We start from the raw sequence: 20,857 nt of genomic DNA, 5'->3' as shown, positions 1-20,857 counted from the left end.
TCTTTCCAAATACAACATATGACTCATTAGTCATTCACAAATACAACCAAATCACAAATAGAGTTCCGCAGAGGAAGTGGTTGAGAGGCAAAGTATGAGAGTTTACTGTCAGCCTTGAATTTCCCCAAATGGGAGTGTATGTCCCTTGAATATATTGGCCAATATTTAATGATTTCTCCTTCTGAAGCATCTCACTTTTGGAGTCCTTTGAATGTCAAATCCACAAAATATCCCACAACACATGGGAAACAGGGGAGGCGATAAAGAGTGGGGTACTTGCATCTAATAGTGGCCAATTCATTTGCTACAACTTGGCAATCATGTCTTAATGGAGCATAATAAACAGATCACTCTATTTCTGGTCTGTGTCAATTTCACGTGTGTCTGCTATTAAGTCTGTTCCATCCTGTTTCTGTATTTATCTGATGGTTTTTTTTTTTTAAAAAAAAGAAGAATTCACATAAAAAACTGCATTCAGAAATACCTGTTTAAATACATATTTAAATACACATTTTCTCTCAAAAACAATTTTTATAGACATTTTCCTATGGTTTAAGCCAAGACCTGCGCGGAAACATTTGGGAACTGTGGAAGCTGGAGAATAACTAAGTTCTGATCTGCACATTAGTCTGGGAGATGTGGACCCACTCAATTTGCATTGGAATTTATGTATACCGAATTCCCAACTTCCAAGTGGCAGCCTTTACAAGCGATATTGGGATCCAGTGGACCAACACCTACTACCATCATCATCATTTCTAGAGTGCTTGCAAAGACCAGATGCTTTATATATATAAAAAACTAAAATACGATACAGGCCCTGCCTTCAGGCTTACAATTTAAGTTAAAGGAGATAATTTAAGTTATTTAAGCCCTGATGAGTCACAGCACATGCCGGCCCCCATTTTGAATATGCAATTCCTGACTGGGTGACTGCAGTGTCGTCCAAACCCGGCCATTGAGAGTTGCGTGAGGGTTAAACACAGCCATCAGCTTGTTCTAGGTTTATGCAAGGGTTGCTTAATATAACTTCATATGGATGGGAAGAATATTATTACTTGTTGAAATGAAGGACTTGGCAAAGTTTATTTACTTGGCTTGGCTCATGACTATTCCTCAAAAGGTATTGGATATTCAATCAATTCACTTAGGAAAGAAAACCCTGAATCATTGGGCAGCAAACAATGCAGCCACTGAGATCAAAAGGTGGTCTAGTGGCCTCAAACATAACATTATCATGCAGTTGCCTTAACAGCATTATGCTGTTGGTGAGAGATAGGAAATCAAGCTAGGAGATAGGAAGGGAAGTCAAACAATTAGACGTTAACATCCCCTTGAGAGAATGGCTCTTACGGGGAAAAGATGAAAGGATGTCTATGTTTGTAGAAAAGAAGAAGTTAAGATCAGGTTTTGTTGAAGTGTGGGGAAATGTACAAAAAACATGCTAGCACCACGGATATCCCCCATTTCATCTGTGATATATGAAGAAAGGGTTTACAGTGGCTAGAACTATTAGGGATTTTTCAGGTTAGATTTAAGTAGATATTAAGGCTCATTTCATGAATAAAGCTTATCTTCCAATACAAGAAGAATTAGGTTACAAGGACAAATTCCTGCTCCCCATCCCCAATCTACAAAATCAGGAAAATGATTTATACAAGACTACCGGATAAGAAGACTGCCTGCTTTTAAACATATTAATCAAACCACAATTGAGTTAAGATCCGCTTTCTAAGTTACGTGCAGAGTGTTCTGTAGAAAAAATATAGATTAAATTGGAAGGGTGACCTACAATTGGAACTTTTTTTGGGGGGGTGGGTGGAAGTCTGCAGAATATCTGTACCCATAGTTACATTTCAGTATTATGTATAACACACCTCAGCAGATTATGAGAATATGGTTTAAGTAGTACTGTGTCAGTGGTGTAAATTGAAGTCCATGGATTTTATGTATATTTAGAGGTCAAGTAGTAGAATTAAGCAGTTTGGGACCTCAGCAGGAACAGCAATTCAATGGGTAATGCCCAATGAGACACTACTGCTAACAAATTACATTGCACTAGCTTAACAACCTCTAGCACAATGCCAATGCCGCTTGCTGGTGCACTGGGTTTTCCTGGGAAACCTTTCAGGCCAGCAACTCTTATTGGCTAGAGGTAATTTACACAAGTGCAATGCCATTTATGTTAGTGGTAGCATTGCTAACTGCCCGATATATACTGGGGGTAGGGCGGGGTGGAAGGGAGGAGAGGAATCTTTTATTACCTTTTAAATCATGTAATTTCTCTAGAAATTTCAAACATTGTAATTACGTAGCAGCTGGAAGAACCCTTCTAGCACAAAAATAAATTCTACAAAAATTCCAGCTATGAGTAATCGGTTCAAAATATTTTGATACATTATTATGAACATGATTACAGCAGTGGTATGTATTCAGTGGGGAAGATCAGATAATTTCAATCATTCATGGATGATTGGGATGTTATTTGCTTGTTGAAGAAAATTGATTTGTATAGGTTCATGCTTTAAGGACAGCAAACTTATATGATGGGGCTCTGTTTCAGATGCTACATTTGGTTTTTCATTTGTTAGTTTGGGTAAATGAAAAAAATATGGATTTTTAGTTCATTTTTAATTAAGACTTCTTGATGTTTGTATTTTGTACTTCTATCATGTATAAACAAAATGGGGAAAAAATGAAAACTCTGTTGGTCCTAACAACTAGTAGCATTGGTATGGCGCAAAACCAGCAACAGACCATAAATTATATCCCTTCCATAACTTAACTTTCCACATTGGAAGCAAACATTGATCTGGGAAACTGGATTGCCACTTATCCACTGAAAAGGTGCGGGAAGGCATCATAATGTGCAAGGGAAAAGCTGTTTTTCCTCCATCTGAGGTTTCATTGTAGGCTTTCCATATGAAGTGATGTCGAGTTACTGTTTAGTTTGTAGAAGAAATCAGTGGATGGGGTAAAAAAATTATGCAGCCCAGTACCTGCTGCTCCCCTTTCAAATTCTCCCATAGCCACTTTGCAGCAGAGAAGTAGCAGGAGATTCCCAGGCCAATCTCTGCTGCCAAATGCCTAATTTAATTGCTGTTTCCATTGCCAGCTTCCGATTTCTCACAGGGGCTATAAAACAAATGCTTTTCTTTTAAGGCAAGGGTAGGGCAGCCTATTGCTCTCCAGATGTTTTGGACTACACTGTCCATAAGCCCTAGCCAGGGAGTGCACCAGGTTGCCTACCCTTGACTTAGGTGTTTCTGACTATTTTTCCTTGATGTTCTTCCTATAGGCAGGGAAGATCAAAATATTCCCCACTGTGTTATTCTTGATCATTCAAGTCATTGGATACTACTTGGCATATTATGAACTCTTATGAAAGTAATATACACCAAGGGAGTGCTGAAGTTAGACCATGGTCCACACGTAAGCCATAGTTTCTCCTACAGTAGATTACCTAGTGCTGGGCTTCTTGCAAAGGAGGCACGCTTTGATCTGATCCTGTAAGGTACTTATGTTCTTCAGGATGCGTACACAGGATCAATGAATAAAGGCAAAACTGATCTGTGTGATCATGACAATGAATTCCTGCTTCGTAAATGCAATATGCCTGTAGAGCAGCCTTCCCCAACCTGGTGTCCTTGAGATGTCTTGGATTTCAACTCCCAACATCCCTAGACAGCATGGCCAATTGTCAGGAATGCTGGAGATTGTAGTCCAAACTTCTGGAGGGCACCAAGTTGGGGAAGGCTGCTGTAGAACATAGTAGTAATAAAAAACAGTAACTCAGCCCCCATTTAACTTGAAATACTGTTTCTACAGTCTTTTAAAATGAGAGAGGAAGTCAGCCGTTTGCTAATTCATCAGGAGGGGGGGATTTTATCTTGCTTTAGGAGATCACTGCTCCCCAGATTTACCTCATGATCATCTCAACAGTACTAAGATTAGAGATAATGTAATGGAAAAAAAAGATTTTAACACAGGACAAGTTAAAACCAGCAGATAAGGAGAAAACAGGGCTTAATTCTCTATTAAACTATTGAAAAGGTTGTAGAATTGATGGTAATTTTGCCTTAGAAACCCAACTGATACTAGAGATACATACTTCGCAGAACAGAAAGGGAAGTAGTCAATATATTTAATCAGATAACTGTAACATGTCCCTCTAACGTCCCTGCAACAGGGTAGCGACTGAAACAACTTTGACACACATTGGTTGAGCCTACTTGTTCATCAAGTCTGTTCTTGTTTTGCTAGAAGTAGACTTTTTGCTCATCTTTGTACCAATTTATGGCCTTCTGCAAATAGCGACACTAACCCACAGAAAAATCCATTCAGCGGTGCACTGATTAGAACCATATATGTTGTGGCTGGATGTTTCCATAAAGCAACAAATCATTGCAGAGAACAGCCAAGGCCTTGATTAAAATTGGATGGCCAGTAATTCAGCTTGTCTGGTCTCAAAAAAAGGGAGCACACAATACCCAAAGCACTTAAAAGTTAATCACAACATACAATCTGCTTCAATGTCATCAGTCTTCCACTATTTTCCCTCTGAGTATTTGGTGCTACTAAACTACTTATATGTAGGAGACAGACTTTATTACACCTGTCTAAGGAAGAGTGAAATAAGTAGTTTCATAAAACAAGCACAAGATTCAGATTATTTTAATAAAGCCAAGAACTCCTGCAGGGCAATTATCAACTCACTGAAACTTAGTTAACCACCATGCATCTTGCCAATCACCTAGTTTCCAAAATATATTTCTGTAGAGTTATTTCGGAATAGGGTTGCAGTGGGGAAAATAGCATTGCTATGATCATATACTATTTGACCAGAAACAAGTAGTTTACGTTTTAAGTGTGTCATTGTAACACAAAACTGCAAGCAGATGCCTAGGGTGAACAAGACCTAAGTAAGCTTAAACGATGGCTTGCTGAAAGACAGGCTTGGGTTAAGCAAGTCTTTTTGTATTCTGCCCAGAGAATGTCTATTATGGGTGAATTAAAATATAATAAATAAATTTAAGGAATGGACTTACCGACTCTGATGTTTAGGTTCTTCCCTACCATCTTCATCATCTCTGATCATTCTCTGACTACTATCTATTGATAGATTCTCCCCTTAATTTGTTCGTAAAACATTTGTTCATATGATCACTGCAGTGCTATTTTCTCCACTGCATCCCTAAACACAAATAACTCCATTCATTTTGTGTCTTTCCTTGGCTATTATCCCATTGCATTGAGGTTGTGAGATCTTCAGAAAAAGGACGAAACATCTCTAGAAGAGTTCTTCTTATATCCTCTTCCCTGTTCTACAGTTTACTCCTGCTATTAGGCTAGAGTCTGTTCCACCTATGCTTAACTCAGAAACAGCCCACCACCACCACCACTAGATTCCACATCCAAATACTTACAAAGAAAAGGAGGTTGAAGAGGAAAAGGAAGTACTTTGTGACTTTCAGGCAGCCAGACCCCATCTTCTCGGTTTACAAAACCTGGGTAGAAAACAGACAAGCACATGAGCGTATATCCTTTATACAGTCACCAATTGAATGAGGAACTCTGAAGAGCCTCTTTCACAAGGATCTTCACTGCACTGACAGAAAGATCTCCTCCTTCCTCCCATACTACTTCCTCAGAAAGTAAAGCACTTCAATAGATTACTTGCTTAACAGACCGTTTCCTTAGTGTGGGAGGAAACGGTTATTTATCTTTGTCTTATTAAAAAAGTTTTACCCTCTTACAAAGAATCACTTCAATCTGGCAAGTGCAGTGTAGCACCACCAACTCCAAGCTTCCTTAACCTGGGGGCTGTCTATACATGGGGAAAGACCTGCAGTGGCTGCAGATCTGCGCTGCATCAGTTATATGATGCAGACGCAGTTTTGCAGCCACCATGGGTTTTTCCCCTGAAGCTGCAGATTGAAAAAAGGCTTACCCCACTTTTTCAATTGGAGTGACAGCAGTACGGCTCTTCTGCTGTCTAACATCACTTCAGGGACAATCAAGGGTGGTCCCTGGTGGAAGGCAACCAGTGATTGGTTGCCTTCCACCAGGAAGGGGCAGGGGGGTTGCTCTGGTACCCAGATGGCAGCTGGAAAACATTCTCTTTCTCTCTCTCTCTCTCTCCTTGGCATTGGGATTACCCACCGCCACCCTGGGAGAGGAAAACCGTGGGGTTTCAGAGGGAGACGGTGCCAACCTGACACCATGAAGACAGCCCACTGGATACTTCCAGGCAAGAGTTTTATTGTGCAATTGGCTTGTCACACTTATGCAGTTTTACAAGGGGTCCAGGTGATGTCTTCTATTTGTAACTCTCCCATATCATCCCATCACTTTTTTTTCTTCTCAGAAAAAAACATTAAGGAGGGAAAGACAGAAGAGCTGCACAATGCCTTCTCATTAGTAGCCCAAAGGTGCTTCCACCCGAGGTGTCCAGTGAACAACACATAGTTATTCCAAGGTAGGGTTTGTTGTTGTTGTTGTTGTTGTTTTTGCAGTATCTGCCTGGTATCACTTTGAATTGTACATCTCCCATGATCTCCCCATTTACCTTCTATTTCTTTTCAGAACTCAAAAAGCCTTTAACCCTTGTATGGTGTTTCAAGATGGAAGGATTATAGTGCTAACTATCAGAAGGCATTGTGCACCTAATCTTTTTATATTTGATGTTGTTCCCCACCTTGATCCAGAAGGAGAGGATGGTAAGAAATTTTGATGATGATGATGATAACCACAACAACAATCTAATTTTACTTAATGGATTTTCTGTAATAAGGGGGGGGGAGGAAGACGTGGTGGGAAAACAGAGGAGGCTTACAAGTGGATCATGTTGTCATCTAGAAGCAGCCCCTAGAAAGCATTTCCTTTCAATCAGTCTCTTCCCACCCTCAATCTGCTGCCACAGGCAGGGGCCTCAGTCCAGCTTGGAACTGCACTGAGAGGGAGAAAAGGTCTCAGACCTGCTTGACTTTATGAACTGGGGAAAGCAGGACTGCCCATCTGGGTACAAGGAGAGAGGCTATTCCACTTGCAGCAGAAAAACAATGCTTGAGTGCTGCTAAATCACATCTGGAAGCACTCCGTATAGGATCGCATACATCGGGGGCCTGTAGTCGTATATATATAGGTACAGACCACTGTAGTGCACATCCTACTGATTATGTAAGCTTGGGCGAGGGGCGTGTGGGGAGAATCAGCAGCAGCTTCTAGAAACTACATCTGATGAGAGGTAATAAGGTGGTTAGCTTTGTGCTCATTGTTTATAACTTCATATCATTTTGTTCACCTAACTTGGGTTCATAATTTTGTAGTCTAACAGCTTTTGAATGATGATCACCTAAGATCCTTTTATAGAGACGTTCATATTGAGCAGAGGCAACTAGGAGATCTTAACCAGATGTAGAGGCCATTGACTACTACAGCACCTGGAGCCCATTCTAATCATACATATACTGTGTGTGAACATAAAAAAGGCACAAGAGGCATGTAAACACTAGAAGTGCAATCCAAAAGAATGTTGAGCGTGCTTTACTGTCTCTCCAAGAAGAGACAGTAAAGGGTTGGGAAGGTTACATTTGGGACAGACGTCCCAGAAGACACTCTTATTCAAATTTTGTTTATTTATTTAATTAATTTGTATACCACCCAATAGCCGAAGCTCTCTGGGCGGTTCACAAAAACTAAAACCATAATGTACAGCTTAAAGTATAAAATATGGAAACTTACACCACATATAAAACCAGAATATAAAAGTACAACCAGAATAAAACTGAGCAGCAGTGCACAGATTTTGCAGATTTAATATACAGGTTTAAAACAGCAGAGTTAAAAGACTAGGATAATAAAATGCTAGAATACTGGGGAAATCAAAAGGAAACGGTAAATATAGGTGCCAGGTGAACCTCTCTAGGGAGCTTATTCCACAGCTGAGGTGCCACAGCAGAAAAGGCCCTCCTCCTGGTAGCCATCCAACTCACTTTCTTTGGCAGGGGCTCAAGGAGTAGAACCCCTAAAGATGGTCTTAGGGTCTGGGTAGGTGCTCATGGGAGGAGGCGATCCTTCAAATAACCCGGCCCCAAGCCGTTTAGGGTTTTCAATATAAATACCAGCACTTTGAATCACTCCCAAGCATGGGCTGTTTTCCCACTGTTTTGGCCGGCAAAGCTTACAGTAAATCTACTACTATAATCTGATATGTCTGGCAGCTTAAGAGAAAGCAGCAGCATTAATGGCCTATAAACATACCGAGGTATCTATGTTGATACTTCAAGAGCAGGGTGGGGGGAAGCAAAAGCACAGGGAAGACTGTGTCCAAAGCTCACCAAGGCTACTCTCAGAGACTTTCACTTTCTTCAATGAGTTGTTGTCACTAGCACAGGAAGTAAGGTGGCAATTTTCATGAACTATGTTGTGCGACTAGCATTTGACAACATCCTTAATGGTCCTGAGTGACAATGCAACAGGAAACAAAGCATGAGGCAGACTAATAGCAGCCAACCCACCAACCTGGAGCAGTTCTGCTCAGAGAGCTTCCTTGCACAAAGGGCAATGGAACAAAGCAAGTTATTCTGTTCCAGTCTAAAAACTGCTTCTAATCCTATTAGGATATTTAGGTCAGTACTGAGATCACGATGGAATTGGAGCATCATTCTAATTGGATAGCGCTCTCTCTCTCTCTCTCTCTCTCTCTCTCTCTCTCTCTCTCTCTCTCAAACACACACACATCAGCAGCAGTTTTCAAAAATATATATCAAAAATATATCAGCTTTGTTGGGCGGGAGCAAGATGCCACTTCAGACTTCCCAGAGGACGTTAGAGAACTAGTATTTAGTTCTGAAAGAGTAAATACTGTCTGGGAAATGCTGGGAGTAGTAGGACTCTTTTCTGTCTAACATGCATAGGATTCTGCCTTTAAGGAACCAAGTGACATGAATTCCAATTTGTGTCTGCCTGAGGTACACACCTTCTCTTGCTAGCAGCTGTTCCTGTAAAAATTAGGGAAATGCCTGTATTGTGGGAAAAGGAAAAAAGGTAGGGCTATTTGCTTACTGACTGAATTCACATACCACAAACTTAATCTCATGTATGCCTGTGTTGGATCAAGCACCCTGGGGTGATCCCTTGCTGGAACACATTCAATTCCTAGACTTGATGTATATTCATCTTGCCCATTACACATCCATGAGAGTGCAACTATGTTACAATTTCCATCAAATTATTGAAATATAAAATACTCCACATGACAGTCATCCACAGAGCCACTTTGGCGAGACGATCTAGTTTAACAGACATATTTATTTGTTCAAGCTAAATACGGTTGCCTTAATTGGCTTACAATTCTTACTGCTAGGAGAAATGTCAAAGGTGTTTCACCTGCAAACTAGCTAGCTTTGGTTACTAAGTGGAAGAGGAATCCATCTATGGTTCCCCCACCCACCCGCCCCCATCAAACCTGGCAGATAGAGGAAGGAGCCGTCGTGTCTGGGCAGTTGACTTGGCAAATCTCATCCCCAATAATTAAAAGCAATGGAAACGTTTTAATCAGTATTTGAATAATGCTTTGATCATGGATCAGTTCAGTTTTAAGGCCTAGCAACTACAGATAGGGTTCTGGAGTCAGCCCACTTCGCCACTACAGGCATTTTGTAACTTAAGCATTTCAGAAAACAAGTTTTCTTCCACCCAGGACAAATAAAGGGGGAGGGAGAGAACAGAAGCACTTATGTGTTGTTTTAAACCTTTGCACCTACTTACCTACGTACTGCAACCAAGAGTGCTATTTATACAAGCGGGATTAAAGCTGGGTGGGGGTGGAGGATGGGAATGGAAGAGGAGCAGTGCTTAAAGGGAACTTCAGAGAACTCGACTGAGCCTGAATAAACATTGTATTGATATTCCCACCTTCTGTTCCCAGTGTTAATGCTCAGCCCCCACATATTTCAACACAGACACATACAACTAGAAAAGGCCAGCTTTTGGGTTCATATACACACCCTTTCACTAGCCCCACAACACCAGCAACATGACAACTGGGGATGTGTGGAAACAGAGGGCAGAAACGAATGGAGCGTTTCTGCCCCCACAGATTCCCTTCCGTCGAGCCAAATCCCTTCTGCAATCCCTAGATTCCACTCCTCACCACCGCCATAAAAGCAGAAGGGGTGGAAGAGAGAATGTAACAGGTTACTTTACCCAGAGCAGGACTATCTGCAAGGATGACTGAATGCAGTGAATCCAGTCCTTGGAAATTCACACAATCAAGCAAGTTTACGTCTTTATTCTCCCTTTCAGAACAGAGGCCTTCTTGTTATGGACTTGAGGAGCCAGACCTGCAACTCATTCAAGTTCAGTCCTGTAATGTGAACCCACCTGGCCTTTCCTTTAGCAGAAGAATACCTGAATAAGACCATCACACCATGTTTCCCCACACACACACACCGCTTCTCTCCCCATCCCACTTTGCCCCCAAGCTGCCTAGCAAAGAACTGTAAAGAGATACTGTGGGAAAGAAAGAGAAGGGTGATGAAAGCAGGGTTTGCAGCTTCACTTTTCACTGGAAAGAGATTTTCAAAAGGCTGCGCTGAATTTTTCTCAAAAGCCTTGGGTTGGGAAACCCATTAAACAAAGCCACAGTGAGCCTGAATAAGCATTGTACTGGTATCCCCACCTTCTGTTTCCAATGTTCGTGCCCAGCCCCCACACATTTCAACACACACACGCAACTAGAAAAGGCCAGCTTTTTGGTTCATATACACACCCTTTTATAAGCACCACCACACCACTGGGAATTTGTAGGAACAGAGGGCAGAATCCGATGGGATGCTTTTGCCCCCAGTGACTCCGCACAGATTTCATGCACAAGTGGGATTCACCGCTTACACAAGGGAGATTTATCATATCCTGGAGGAAGACCCCAAATGAGTGGAAACACTCATTTCTGGAAGGAGGGATGTTGGCCAAGCTTATGTGAGCTTGGCCAACCTGCCTCTTTCCAGAAACAAGCTTTTCCACTCATTTTGGGTTGCCCTGAAAGAGATACATCCATCCCAAAGGCTGCAGTCCCCTGATCATCAGTGGCATGCAGTCGCATATGCACAGAGGGGATGCAATGAACTAGGCAAAAGCACGGGACAATAGAGGCAGGGGCCCACTGGGTAATGTTTGTTATAAGGTGACCCTCTGGCCCACAGGAATAACAATATTCCTGGTCATTATATGCTTTACTGTAAAAATAAATAAATTGTGATATTGAGAGAGAAATACGATCCTGTCAGTTAATTTCTTGCCAACTAAGTGTATGGAAACCATTAATTGCAAGAATGTGCATATGTATCAATACTGTTTTTTCCCCATTTAAAGAAGTTTTGCTGTCTGTATCCTGGTAAACCTGAATCGATAGTCAAATTCTCAAGTCTGCAATGACCTTGTTGGTGAAACTTATTACTAAAACTGCATTCCTAATAAATACTGTTCCTATCCATAATGAGTTCCTGACAAACTTAAGGACTTGTGTTCATCCTTATACACCAAAACTGGAGCATCGAGTCTCTTTCAGCCCGTGAAGCTCTAGAGAGCCACATTCCAATGGTGGGCAAGGCTGAAGGCAAAAGGGGGCGGAGCCAAAAATACTACCATAGTTTAGCTTAGAGTTGTTACTGCCAGTAACTAAGTGTGAGGAGAGGCACTGCAGCCTTTTAGAATGGGGAGGAACACACAAAATTTGGGAAACCACCAAACGATTGGTAGTAAGGAGAAATGGAGTGGGGCCAGGGAAAGAGGATATGACCTTCAGGGAATATGGCTAGAGGACTTGGTCTGAGTATGTGGCCCTGTGGGCTACACTGGAAGCCCAAAAGGGCCAGATTTGGACCGCAGGCTTGAGGTTTGACACCCTTATACTAAATGATTGTTCTATTTACTTATTATTCTATTTACTTATATGCTCAAGTTCCTATTGCCCTTAGCACCAATACCCTTGGCCTAACCCCTATGTCTGTGTAATATGCAAGCATGAGGAAACATCTTGTATGTTCTGCAGTGCTAGAGGGAAAAAGTACACTGTACATGGGTCCGGGGCCTAACCCAGACCTTGGTAGCTTGTGATCACCAAATCAGAAGTAGCCCACAACCTGTGCCTACTGAGTCTACAGCTGGGCCTAGTCTTGTAAAAAGTTTTTTTCTCCAGAAAGCCAACACAAAGATGACAACAACATCATGCAGTGTGATGTAGCATGTGAAATTATTCCCAAATGAAAGTCTAACCACAGTCCTGCATGCCTGTTGTCACTCCTCAGTGGCTTCGATGGCTCGAGCTATTTTGACCTTAGAGCAGCTGAAATTCTGATACATGCCCACAGTCAAACACTATTACTCAGGATTTCCTCACCTTGTGGTACTGCTATGCTTGTACTGGGATCAGACAGTGATAGAATGAGTCAGAGAGCAGCTCATCACTCCATAGGCAGTCTTGGCTTGTTACTAAATTCCGGGATCACAAATAGTATCTGGAGGTTTAAAAACCTTTCATGACCCAACTACTGGCCTTTCTTTGCCAAAGCAGAGAACTAAGACTTCAAATTGGATCAGAGACATTACTGGAGAATTGTCTCTGCCAACGTAAGTTTACTCTGTTGTTATGACTAACTTGTCAGTACCAGTGCTCGGGGCAGGGAGAGGGGGATGATCACCATGACTGTTTCCTTCTCTTTCTTCCCCTGTTACCCCTGACTTCCACATGCAGTTGCAGGACTTCTATCTAAGCAAGGGAAGACGAGCCTGGCCCCAACAGGATAATAATGCCTGTTCACAACCCATCACTTTGATCAAGCACTCTCAAACCTATCATTGTCCGCTACCTTTCCCTCCACTCTGTTCCTTTGTAAGCCTGAGATCAGGGTACCAGCTATTGGGCGGTATAGAAATGTAATAAATAAATAAATAAATATCTGTCTGTCTATCTTTTAATTGATGTGAGCCACTTTGGGAGACGATTTTTGTCTGAACAGCAGGATAAAATATACTCAAACACATAAATACACTTCTTTTTACACGGACGTTCCACTGAGTTCAGTGCAGCTTATTCCCATGTAACCCCGCAGGCACAGGCTTCCTGGTTCACCTTCACCAATGCCTCATGTTCTGTCAAGCAGCAAATAAGGGAAGACAAAATGGGCTGCACCCTCCGCCTGCCCCAGCGTTCAGGAGTTGCTGCTGTCTTTGCCAAGAAGCTATTTGTCTTCTGTTGGGCAACAGCGGCTCTCAGAAGGTGACTGCTGTGGGGGGAGCGAAGGGAAGAGCTCCAAAGTGACTTCTCATTTTCACTACCGGAGATCACCTGTCTGAGATGAACTCAGTGGAGCTTCTTGCCAAGTAAGCATGTGTGGGATGCTGCTGCAAGCATCTCATTCTTTTGTCTTCCTCCTTCCAGGCTGACGGAGATGCTGTTGTGGCAATACTTTGCCACAAGCGCAATGAGAACCTGCGTGTTTAAAATGGTGTTGATTGGCACAGAGGCGTCAACGACAGGCGTGGGGGAGTCTGGTAAAGAACGGAATTTCCCTTGGGACCTCGGCCTCACAATCCATCGCCATGAAACATAGAAAGCCCATTTCATTCTGATAAAACAAAATTCAATTGATTTTAAGAAATGGAATGATCCCCAATGACAGATATACATTTAAAGAACTGAAGATAGTATGCAGTTCACCTAGTAGGGCGAAAGCGGAAACATCATTGTTCCAGGGCTGCAATGTTTCATCAAATCCATAGGCTAGAGCAGCCTTTCCCCCACCTGATGTTCTCCAGATGTGTTTGACCATATACGCTGCCTTATGATCCTTGGAGGACAAGGTGGGTTATCAATGCAGCCAACCAACAAAGTCATCTGGAGGGCACATGGTTGGGGAAGGCTGGGTTAGACAGACGAAGATCTCCTTTATTAAATGAGGCGGGGGTTGGTTGGTTGGTTTTTTGGTTTAAAATTTTAGCATGTTTATTTTTTTAAAAAATGGAAGGATGTGCAATTTTAGAAGATGCATTTCCCGTTCTTTCTTACACAAAGGAGGGAATACCTTTAAAACATCTGCCTGCAACACAAGCATGCTTCATCTTAAGAGCAAAGAAACAATTATTTTCTCTCTAAGAATTATTACTTTTTCTCTTTTGCAAATTTAACCAATTTGTTTGTTACATGAGTTGATTGCTAAGCTCCAATGGATATAGCAGGACTTCCGTAAGTTCCTATTTGGAAGCCTCAATCTATTTCTAGTCCATGTCACTTTTGCATGTGTTCACTGATAACTCAGTTCTGTCCCATTTCCACATTAAACTGAACTTCAAATATGTATGAACGTTCTTATTTCAACACTATTTTTAATGCATTTTTCTTAAAATGCATGTTATCTTAAAATACACATTTTCTCAAAATATGTATTTTGATATGTTTTCTGAGCCAAGAATTGTGTAGCAACATCCAGGGAAGTACGAAACCCAACAGATAGCTATGTTCTAAGCAAAACTTAATCAGGGAGGTCTGGAACAGGTCAGTTTGCCTTGGAGTCTAAAGAGATCAAATTCTCAAGCCATCCCTACTGGTAAGTAGACACAGGGGGCATGTCTAGATGAGGGGTTATCCCAGGGATCGCCCTGGGATCATTCCTGTGTGTCCACATGATGCACAGGGGATCCCGGGGGCAGGGAGGGATGATCCCTCCCTTTCCCCAGGATAACTGGGACAGCTTTAATCCTGACTTTTCCCGTGGTCTCGGGATCGTTCCAAGACCACAGGATGTGTTGGCAGCCATCCCGGTTTTATCCCAGCTCCTCGCAAGTAAATGTGAGGAGCCGGGAACTGGGCATGGGGCATGGTACCGTACCCATCGGGGGTGGGAGGGAGAGAGCGAGATCATTTAAAAAAAAAAAAAAAACCTTTTCGATGGAACGCTTGTGCACCCATCTTCAATAATAATAAAAAAACAAAATAGCGGGTGTGACGTCCTCCTTCTCCCAGGATGCCGCATGTGGACTGAGAGGGAGGATCTCGCGATCACCATATTGCAAGATCCTCCCCCTCCCCTCCCCTCCCTAGGTCTAGACATGCCCTGGACTGCAGTGGAATTGGGCAATGGTCCTACACTATGGAACTGTTTAATTGGAATGAATGAGAGAAATAAAGTTGAGGGCTACAACTTATTAAATGCCTCGACACAGAGATTTTACCTTAAAAAAAAAAAAAGCAAATTAAATATCAACATAATACAGAAACCAAGCTCTACAACACGAAGTCATTTTTAAGCTTTGGAAGAAAGAGTACTAAAGGAAGAGACATGCTCTACTGTACAAGCATGTTATACCTTCCTATTACCTGCAGTGAGCTAATGAGCAGTGGCAGAATTAATGACCCTTTTGTTTACTAACAGCAGTCAGCACATTCCCTAGAGGCAGTGAAGACTGAAGACTTCAGCTACCAATCAAACCACCTCTCTCTACCCAACTGGGTATGTATAGTCAAAATTAATTATCCAAGGGCAGTGGATTTCTACACAGCCCCAGCACATCACCATTTTGTAATTAAAAGCACACCCTGCCAGTGCTATTTCGTCATCTACCAACCAACACAGAACACAGGAAAAAACTAGCTGTGAAGTCAGCTGCGAAAGCCTATGGCTCCAAATTTTATTGAGACAGCCTGGGGTGGGTGGGTGAGAGAGAAGGGTGGACCTAGGGAGTTCTCTGGCTAAACTTCCATCCTTTGGGGAGAGTGAACCTGCTTTAACACATCTGGGAACAAGAGTTTTCCATGTCTAAACACAGAATTGCCTGCCAGCATAACCATGACCACTGGAGGAAAAAAGTAAAGACCATCACATCCTACAGTTACTTCAGACTGCAGCTGTTGCAGAGTGCCTTTATTCTTCCTCTTTATCCAATAGCCCTACACAGAATGGACTTGATCATCTCACTGCATCATTCACTTCCCACCCAGACCACCACCTCAACGTCAACATCTTGGCAATATAATTTTGATCCTGCTCTGTCATGGCAATGGTGTGAACTTCTCCTTCAACACCTGTGCTTTGTGCAGCCCGAGGGTGCATAAATCTGAGGTGAACCAGCTCTTCGTATGCCGCAAGTGGGAGTTCCGACAAGGACGAGGGGCTCACATGACTCCCTTTGCACGTTCAATGAATGCGCAACAGCTTTGCAGGTGGCGTGGGGTAGCCCCAACCACTGCTGGAGCTGCGCACTGCCTTCCCCTTCCGCTGATGAATGCCCAACAGATGTTTGTAAGCATGATTTTGCACATACATCTGTATGTGTGGAGAACCCCTACACTCAAGGAGCCACCTGACACTCATCAAGGGTGGGAGGAGCAGCTTGCAATTCCAGCAGTGAATGAGGCTGGCCTAGGTAGCCCCGATAATCACAGTAAGCACCCGCAGGAGCGAGTTTGAATCCTCTTAAGATGCTGGAGTGTGAAATGCTCCTGTTTAGGGTACTCTTTTCCCTTCCCCCTCCCACCTGGTTTCCCCAGCATTCCCACCACACAATAGTTAGCATTCTTTGGGCACTGGGCATCACTGGGGTCTGTGTGAGTGAGAGAGAGAGAGAGAGAGAGAGAGAGAGAGAGAGAGAGAGAGAGAGAGAGAGAGAAGGAAAGGAACCTCTCGTGCAAGCACTGAGTCATTACTGACTCTTGGAGGGACGCCAGCTTTCGCTGACATTTTCTTGGCAGGGCTTATAGCGGGGTGGTTTGCCGTTGCCTTCCCCAGCCGTTATTACCTTTCCCCCAGCTAACTGAGTACTCATTTTACCGACCTCGGGAGGATGGAAGGCTGAGTCGACCTGAGCTGGCTGCCTGAAACCAGCTTCCGCTGGGATCGAACTCAGGCCATGGGGAGAGTTTCAGCTGCAGAAACTGCTGCTTTACTGCTCTGCGCCACATGAGGCTCTGTGCAAGAGAGAAGTGGGGGTGATTTCCAGAGATCAGTTACACTTCCGCCAACTGTAGGGTTCCCCCAAGCCTGCCATCATTTCCCACTTGTGCACAGGTAGTGCCGTTTGGCTAAACAAGCAGTGGTAGTTACAGCCGTCAGAAATGGATGGAATACAGCACATTACAAATACTTTTATGTATTTTATACTGATTGTTGTTCCCCACCTCGATCCAAACAGAATGGCGCGTAAGAAATAACAACAACAACAACAGGCTGGTTTCACCCCTAGTAAAACTGATTGCGGTTTTGTTTTAACAGGCCTTTACAAACTGCCACTCACGTCAACCTAACAGTCCAATCTGCAACCTTCCAATACACTTAGCGAAGTCAGGCTTGAGATGCTTTGAAGCCATCACACAAGTGGTTCACCGTATAGGCAATTTTGCTGAAACCTCATTTTACTTTGACATTTAATTAAAACAAACAAACAAAAAGGATGTGAAAATGTCAGAACTGTAACATACATCAAGAATATAACCTTGCCTAGCAAGAATAGTGTTGGCAGCTACTCAAGAGTAACATTTGCTTACTAGTTTAGTGTGATGAGGGTATTCAAGAGGAGGGACTACTTATACTTCTCAAATGTCACTCGTTTTGGAAGTGCAAGTGAGCTTCCAAACAGACATTCAAGATCTAGCCTTGGTACAGCCACACTGGCTGGGGCATGCTGGAGGGCAGAGACATGCAGGGCTTTAGCTGTGCATCTGGTGCCTCCACACAAGGGGAACCTCTGCATGAAATTCTGTCCCATTCTTGCCAACTTCCAAGGGTTTAGAGACCCCACTCTTTTTGGTGTGAAAAATCACAGAATAGTAGAGTTGGAAGGGGCCTACAAGGCCATCGAGTCCAACCCCCTGCTCAATGCAGGAATCCACCTTAAAGCATCCCCGACAGATGGTTGTCCAGCTGCCTCTTGAAGGCCTCTAGTGTGGGAGAGCCCACAACCTCCCTAGGTAACTGGTTCCATCGTCGTAGTGCTCTAACAGTCAGGGAGTTTTTCCTGATGTCCAGCCAGAATCTGGCTTCCTGTAACTTGAGCCCATTATTCCATGTCCTGCACTCTGGGTTTCAGCTGTGCTTTGGGTGAAATTTCTTCCCATTCTTGGAAACCTTTGAGGCATTACAGCCTCCATCCCCTTTTTGGTGCACATGGCTGAGGGGCAGGGGTCAAAGGAAGGGCTTGGAAATCCAGGCCTGAAAAGGCTTGATTTTTTAAACTCAAGGTACTCCAAACATCCATCTCCCAAACAGGAGTGGGAGTGGGAAGGAAGGCTTTGAGAATCGGAGAGACGCAGGGTGGATGGGTTGGTGGGTGGGTGGGGATTGACACCACATCGAGAACAGCAGGGAGCTGGAAGAGACGACAGACCAAACAGGATGACCCTAGAGTGAAGCAGGCCAATCGGAGACCAGCAAGTGACATACTGGTGGTACGAGGGATGGTGGGATACCGTTTCCACTGCAAATGAAGCTGGGATACCTGCCCACATATGAGGGAGGACTTCAGAGGGAAGAGAGGCAAGGGGGGGAACCTGTGGACAGTAGCTTATTTATCTAATTGTGCGACACACAGTGGGCTATTTTCAAAATAAGCTACCATGAATAGCTTAAAAACCACCATGGCTTATAGTGATGTGTGAACCCATCCTGCGTGTGATTTTTTTCACAGTTTAAAATTCTAAGTTTTAGAAAGGCAAGCCAATCACATTATTAAAAACAAAATAAAAATGACAGTGCCATACAGAGTAGTTTCTATCAGATCTGACTTTTTGCACTGCAGTTTAGGTTTCTCAATGTTGCTTTAATGGGTTATTAGGAAGTTGTCTGTTCAGTTTGGAAGGCAAACTGGACAAGTATCAAAGCCTGCACAGTTCAGCAGTAATTGCTCTACAGAGTCTCAAGTGATTAGCACCTATGTGAACTTGGTGGAAATAGCTTCAATAGAGAACTACTAAATAGAGAATCAGAGTGTTTCAGCTACTGGGTGGTATGGAAATAAAATAAAATCAGAAACACAAAACTTCTCCCTTTACATCAGGCAAGACACAAAAAGTGTCAGCTCATATGAATGTTTATCCCAAATTACATTTCAGTCTTGATCGACTGCAGCAAGAAGACACTCTAGGCCGGGACATCCATTTTAGCCCTTGGAGAGGTCAAAGCAGCTTCAGCTAGCAGTGCATCTCCAACCACAAGGAAAATGACTATCGCCATGGACTGCCATCCAAGGATAGTCTCCCTGACACTTCAGGAAACAAGGTTGTAAATTCTTCTCTAGAATATCAGATAGGGAAGAATGCCAGTTCTAGAATTGTTCCCAAAGGAAGGAGTTCCCCTTCTGAAAAAAACAGCAGGGTCTTGTAGTACCTTCAAGGTTAACAAATCTATTCCGCCATAAACATTTGTGGACCCTGAACATTTGTGGACTCTGAAAACTTCATTACACACACATCTTTTGAAAAAAAGTTAATTCACAAGACTAATCCAATAAAAGCAATTGTATGCATTCAAGAAGAACGAAAGGGAAGGGGAAAAAAGCATTATGTACAGGAAGTGGTGTTCGATTTTTCTTGCGCAAAAGTTGCTTATATGACTAGTCATCACACATGCAAAAAGAAAGACATTTAATGAAAGAAGTTTGATACTAATTTCTGACGTGGTGAATATTTGTTCCTAGGAAAATGTGTGTCACTCTTCAGCACCCACGCACCCATCAGGTGAACAGGCATCCAGCAGTCAAGTCAGAGCCACCCATTGCACAATGTAATGCTGGTATGTTTTATTGGGCACTTCAGCCCCAACCACACTATGAGGTATGTTAGATTGAGAGATCTTACTTTCTCTAAGGCCACCCAGTGAGTTTCCAGGCTAGTGGGGATTTCAACCTGGGCTTCTACACACACACACACACACACACACACACACACACACACACCCCAAGCAAGTATTTTAACCTACGCAATGGGCAGCACAGAACTCAGAATCCTAAGTTTGTCACAGTATTCAGCAGGGAGCTCACAGCAAGCAGAGGTTTGTTGCTGTATAGCAGTATCTGCCATCAATCACAGAATCCAAAACCAATCTACAACAGAGAGAGGGAAGCTGCAGACACGCAGCGATAGAGATGTCTTCCCTTCACAAGGGACAGGATGGGGTTGGGCAGGTAGCTGTGTACAAGCATTGCAAAGGTTCAAAGTTGGGGTATTTTGAACTAAAACACACCCAAAACTGGGAAAATGTAATATCTCCACCCACCTTCAAAAGGATGTTAATAACACCCTGGTTACCCAATGTGCAGATTAGGGTTTGTTACTTTAACAAAAATAGTATTAAAAACAAACACACGGATGGCTATTCCTACCTTGTCCACAAGGTAGGAATAGCCAATTGGTACTGATCCTGAAGCCATTCTCCCCACCCCACCCCATGCACCCCGGGCATCCATACCACTTAAAACGTGTTGCTCCATTTCACTTGTAAGAGAAGGCATGACTCTCCGTGTATATGCATGGAGATTCCTGCAATGAGTAGGGGGTTGGACTCGAAGGCCTTGTAGGCCCCTACCAACTCTACTATTCTATGATTCTATGATCCTTATATGGTTACTTCATGCTCCTCTCTCTCTCTCTCTCTCTCTCTCTCTCTCTCTCTCTCAATATATACACACACTAACTATAGTTAAGAATACAGCAGTCACCCAGGAGTACAGAGGCTAGAATAAAAATACCAGAATAGAAAGGCAACTTTTAAATAGAGATTCTCAAAACACCTATTCCTCCTGTTAATGGGTGGGGCATTCCTTACCGGACCGGGCAGGGACCCGGACCGGCTAGCCGAGGCCAACC

General features: G+C 43.1%; 1 protein-coding gene across 2 annotated transcripts in view; it reads right to left on the bottom strand.

Moving 5' to 3' along the window:
• The window catches only part of CD82 (CD82 molecule), an 80,509-nt gene that overhangs the window by 33,618 nt on the left and 26,034 nt on the right, over positions 1-20,857 (bottom strand). For both annotated transcript variants that reach the window (XM_063117447.1, XM_063117446.1), the window contains exon 2: positions 5,427-5,507. In XM_063117447.1, coding sequence (XP_062973517.1) covers positions 5,427-5,489 — 63 coding nt within the window. In that variant the 5' untranslated portion in view covers positions 5,490-5,507. The remainder of the gene's footprint in view (positions 1-5,426; positions 5,508-20,857) is intronic.

Source organism: Elgaria multicarinata, chromosome 2 (assembly GCF_023053635.1).
Source record: "Elgaria multicarinata webbii isolate HBS135686 ecotype San Diego chromosome 2, rElgMul1.1.pri, whole genome shotgun sequence".
NCBI lineage: Eukaryota > Metazoa > Chordata > Lepidosauria > Squamata > Anguidae > Elgaria > Elgaria multicarinata.
This window is presented reverse-complemented; position numbering and strand designations above follow the sequence as displayed.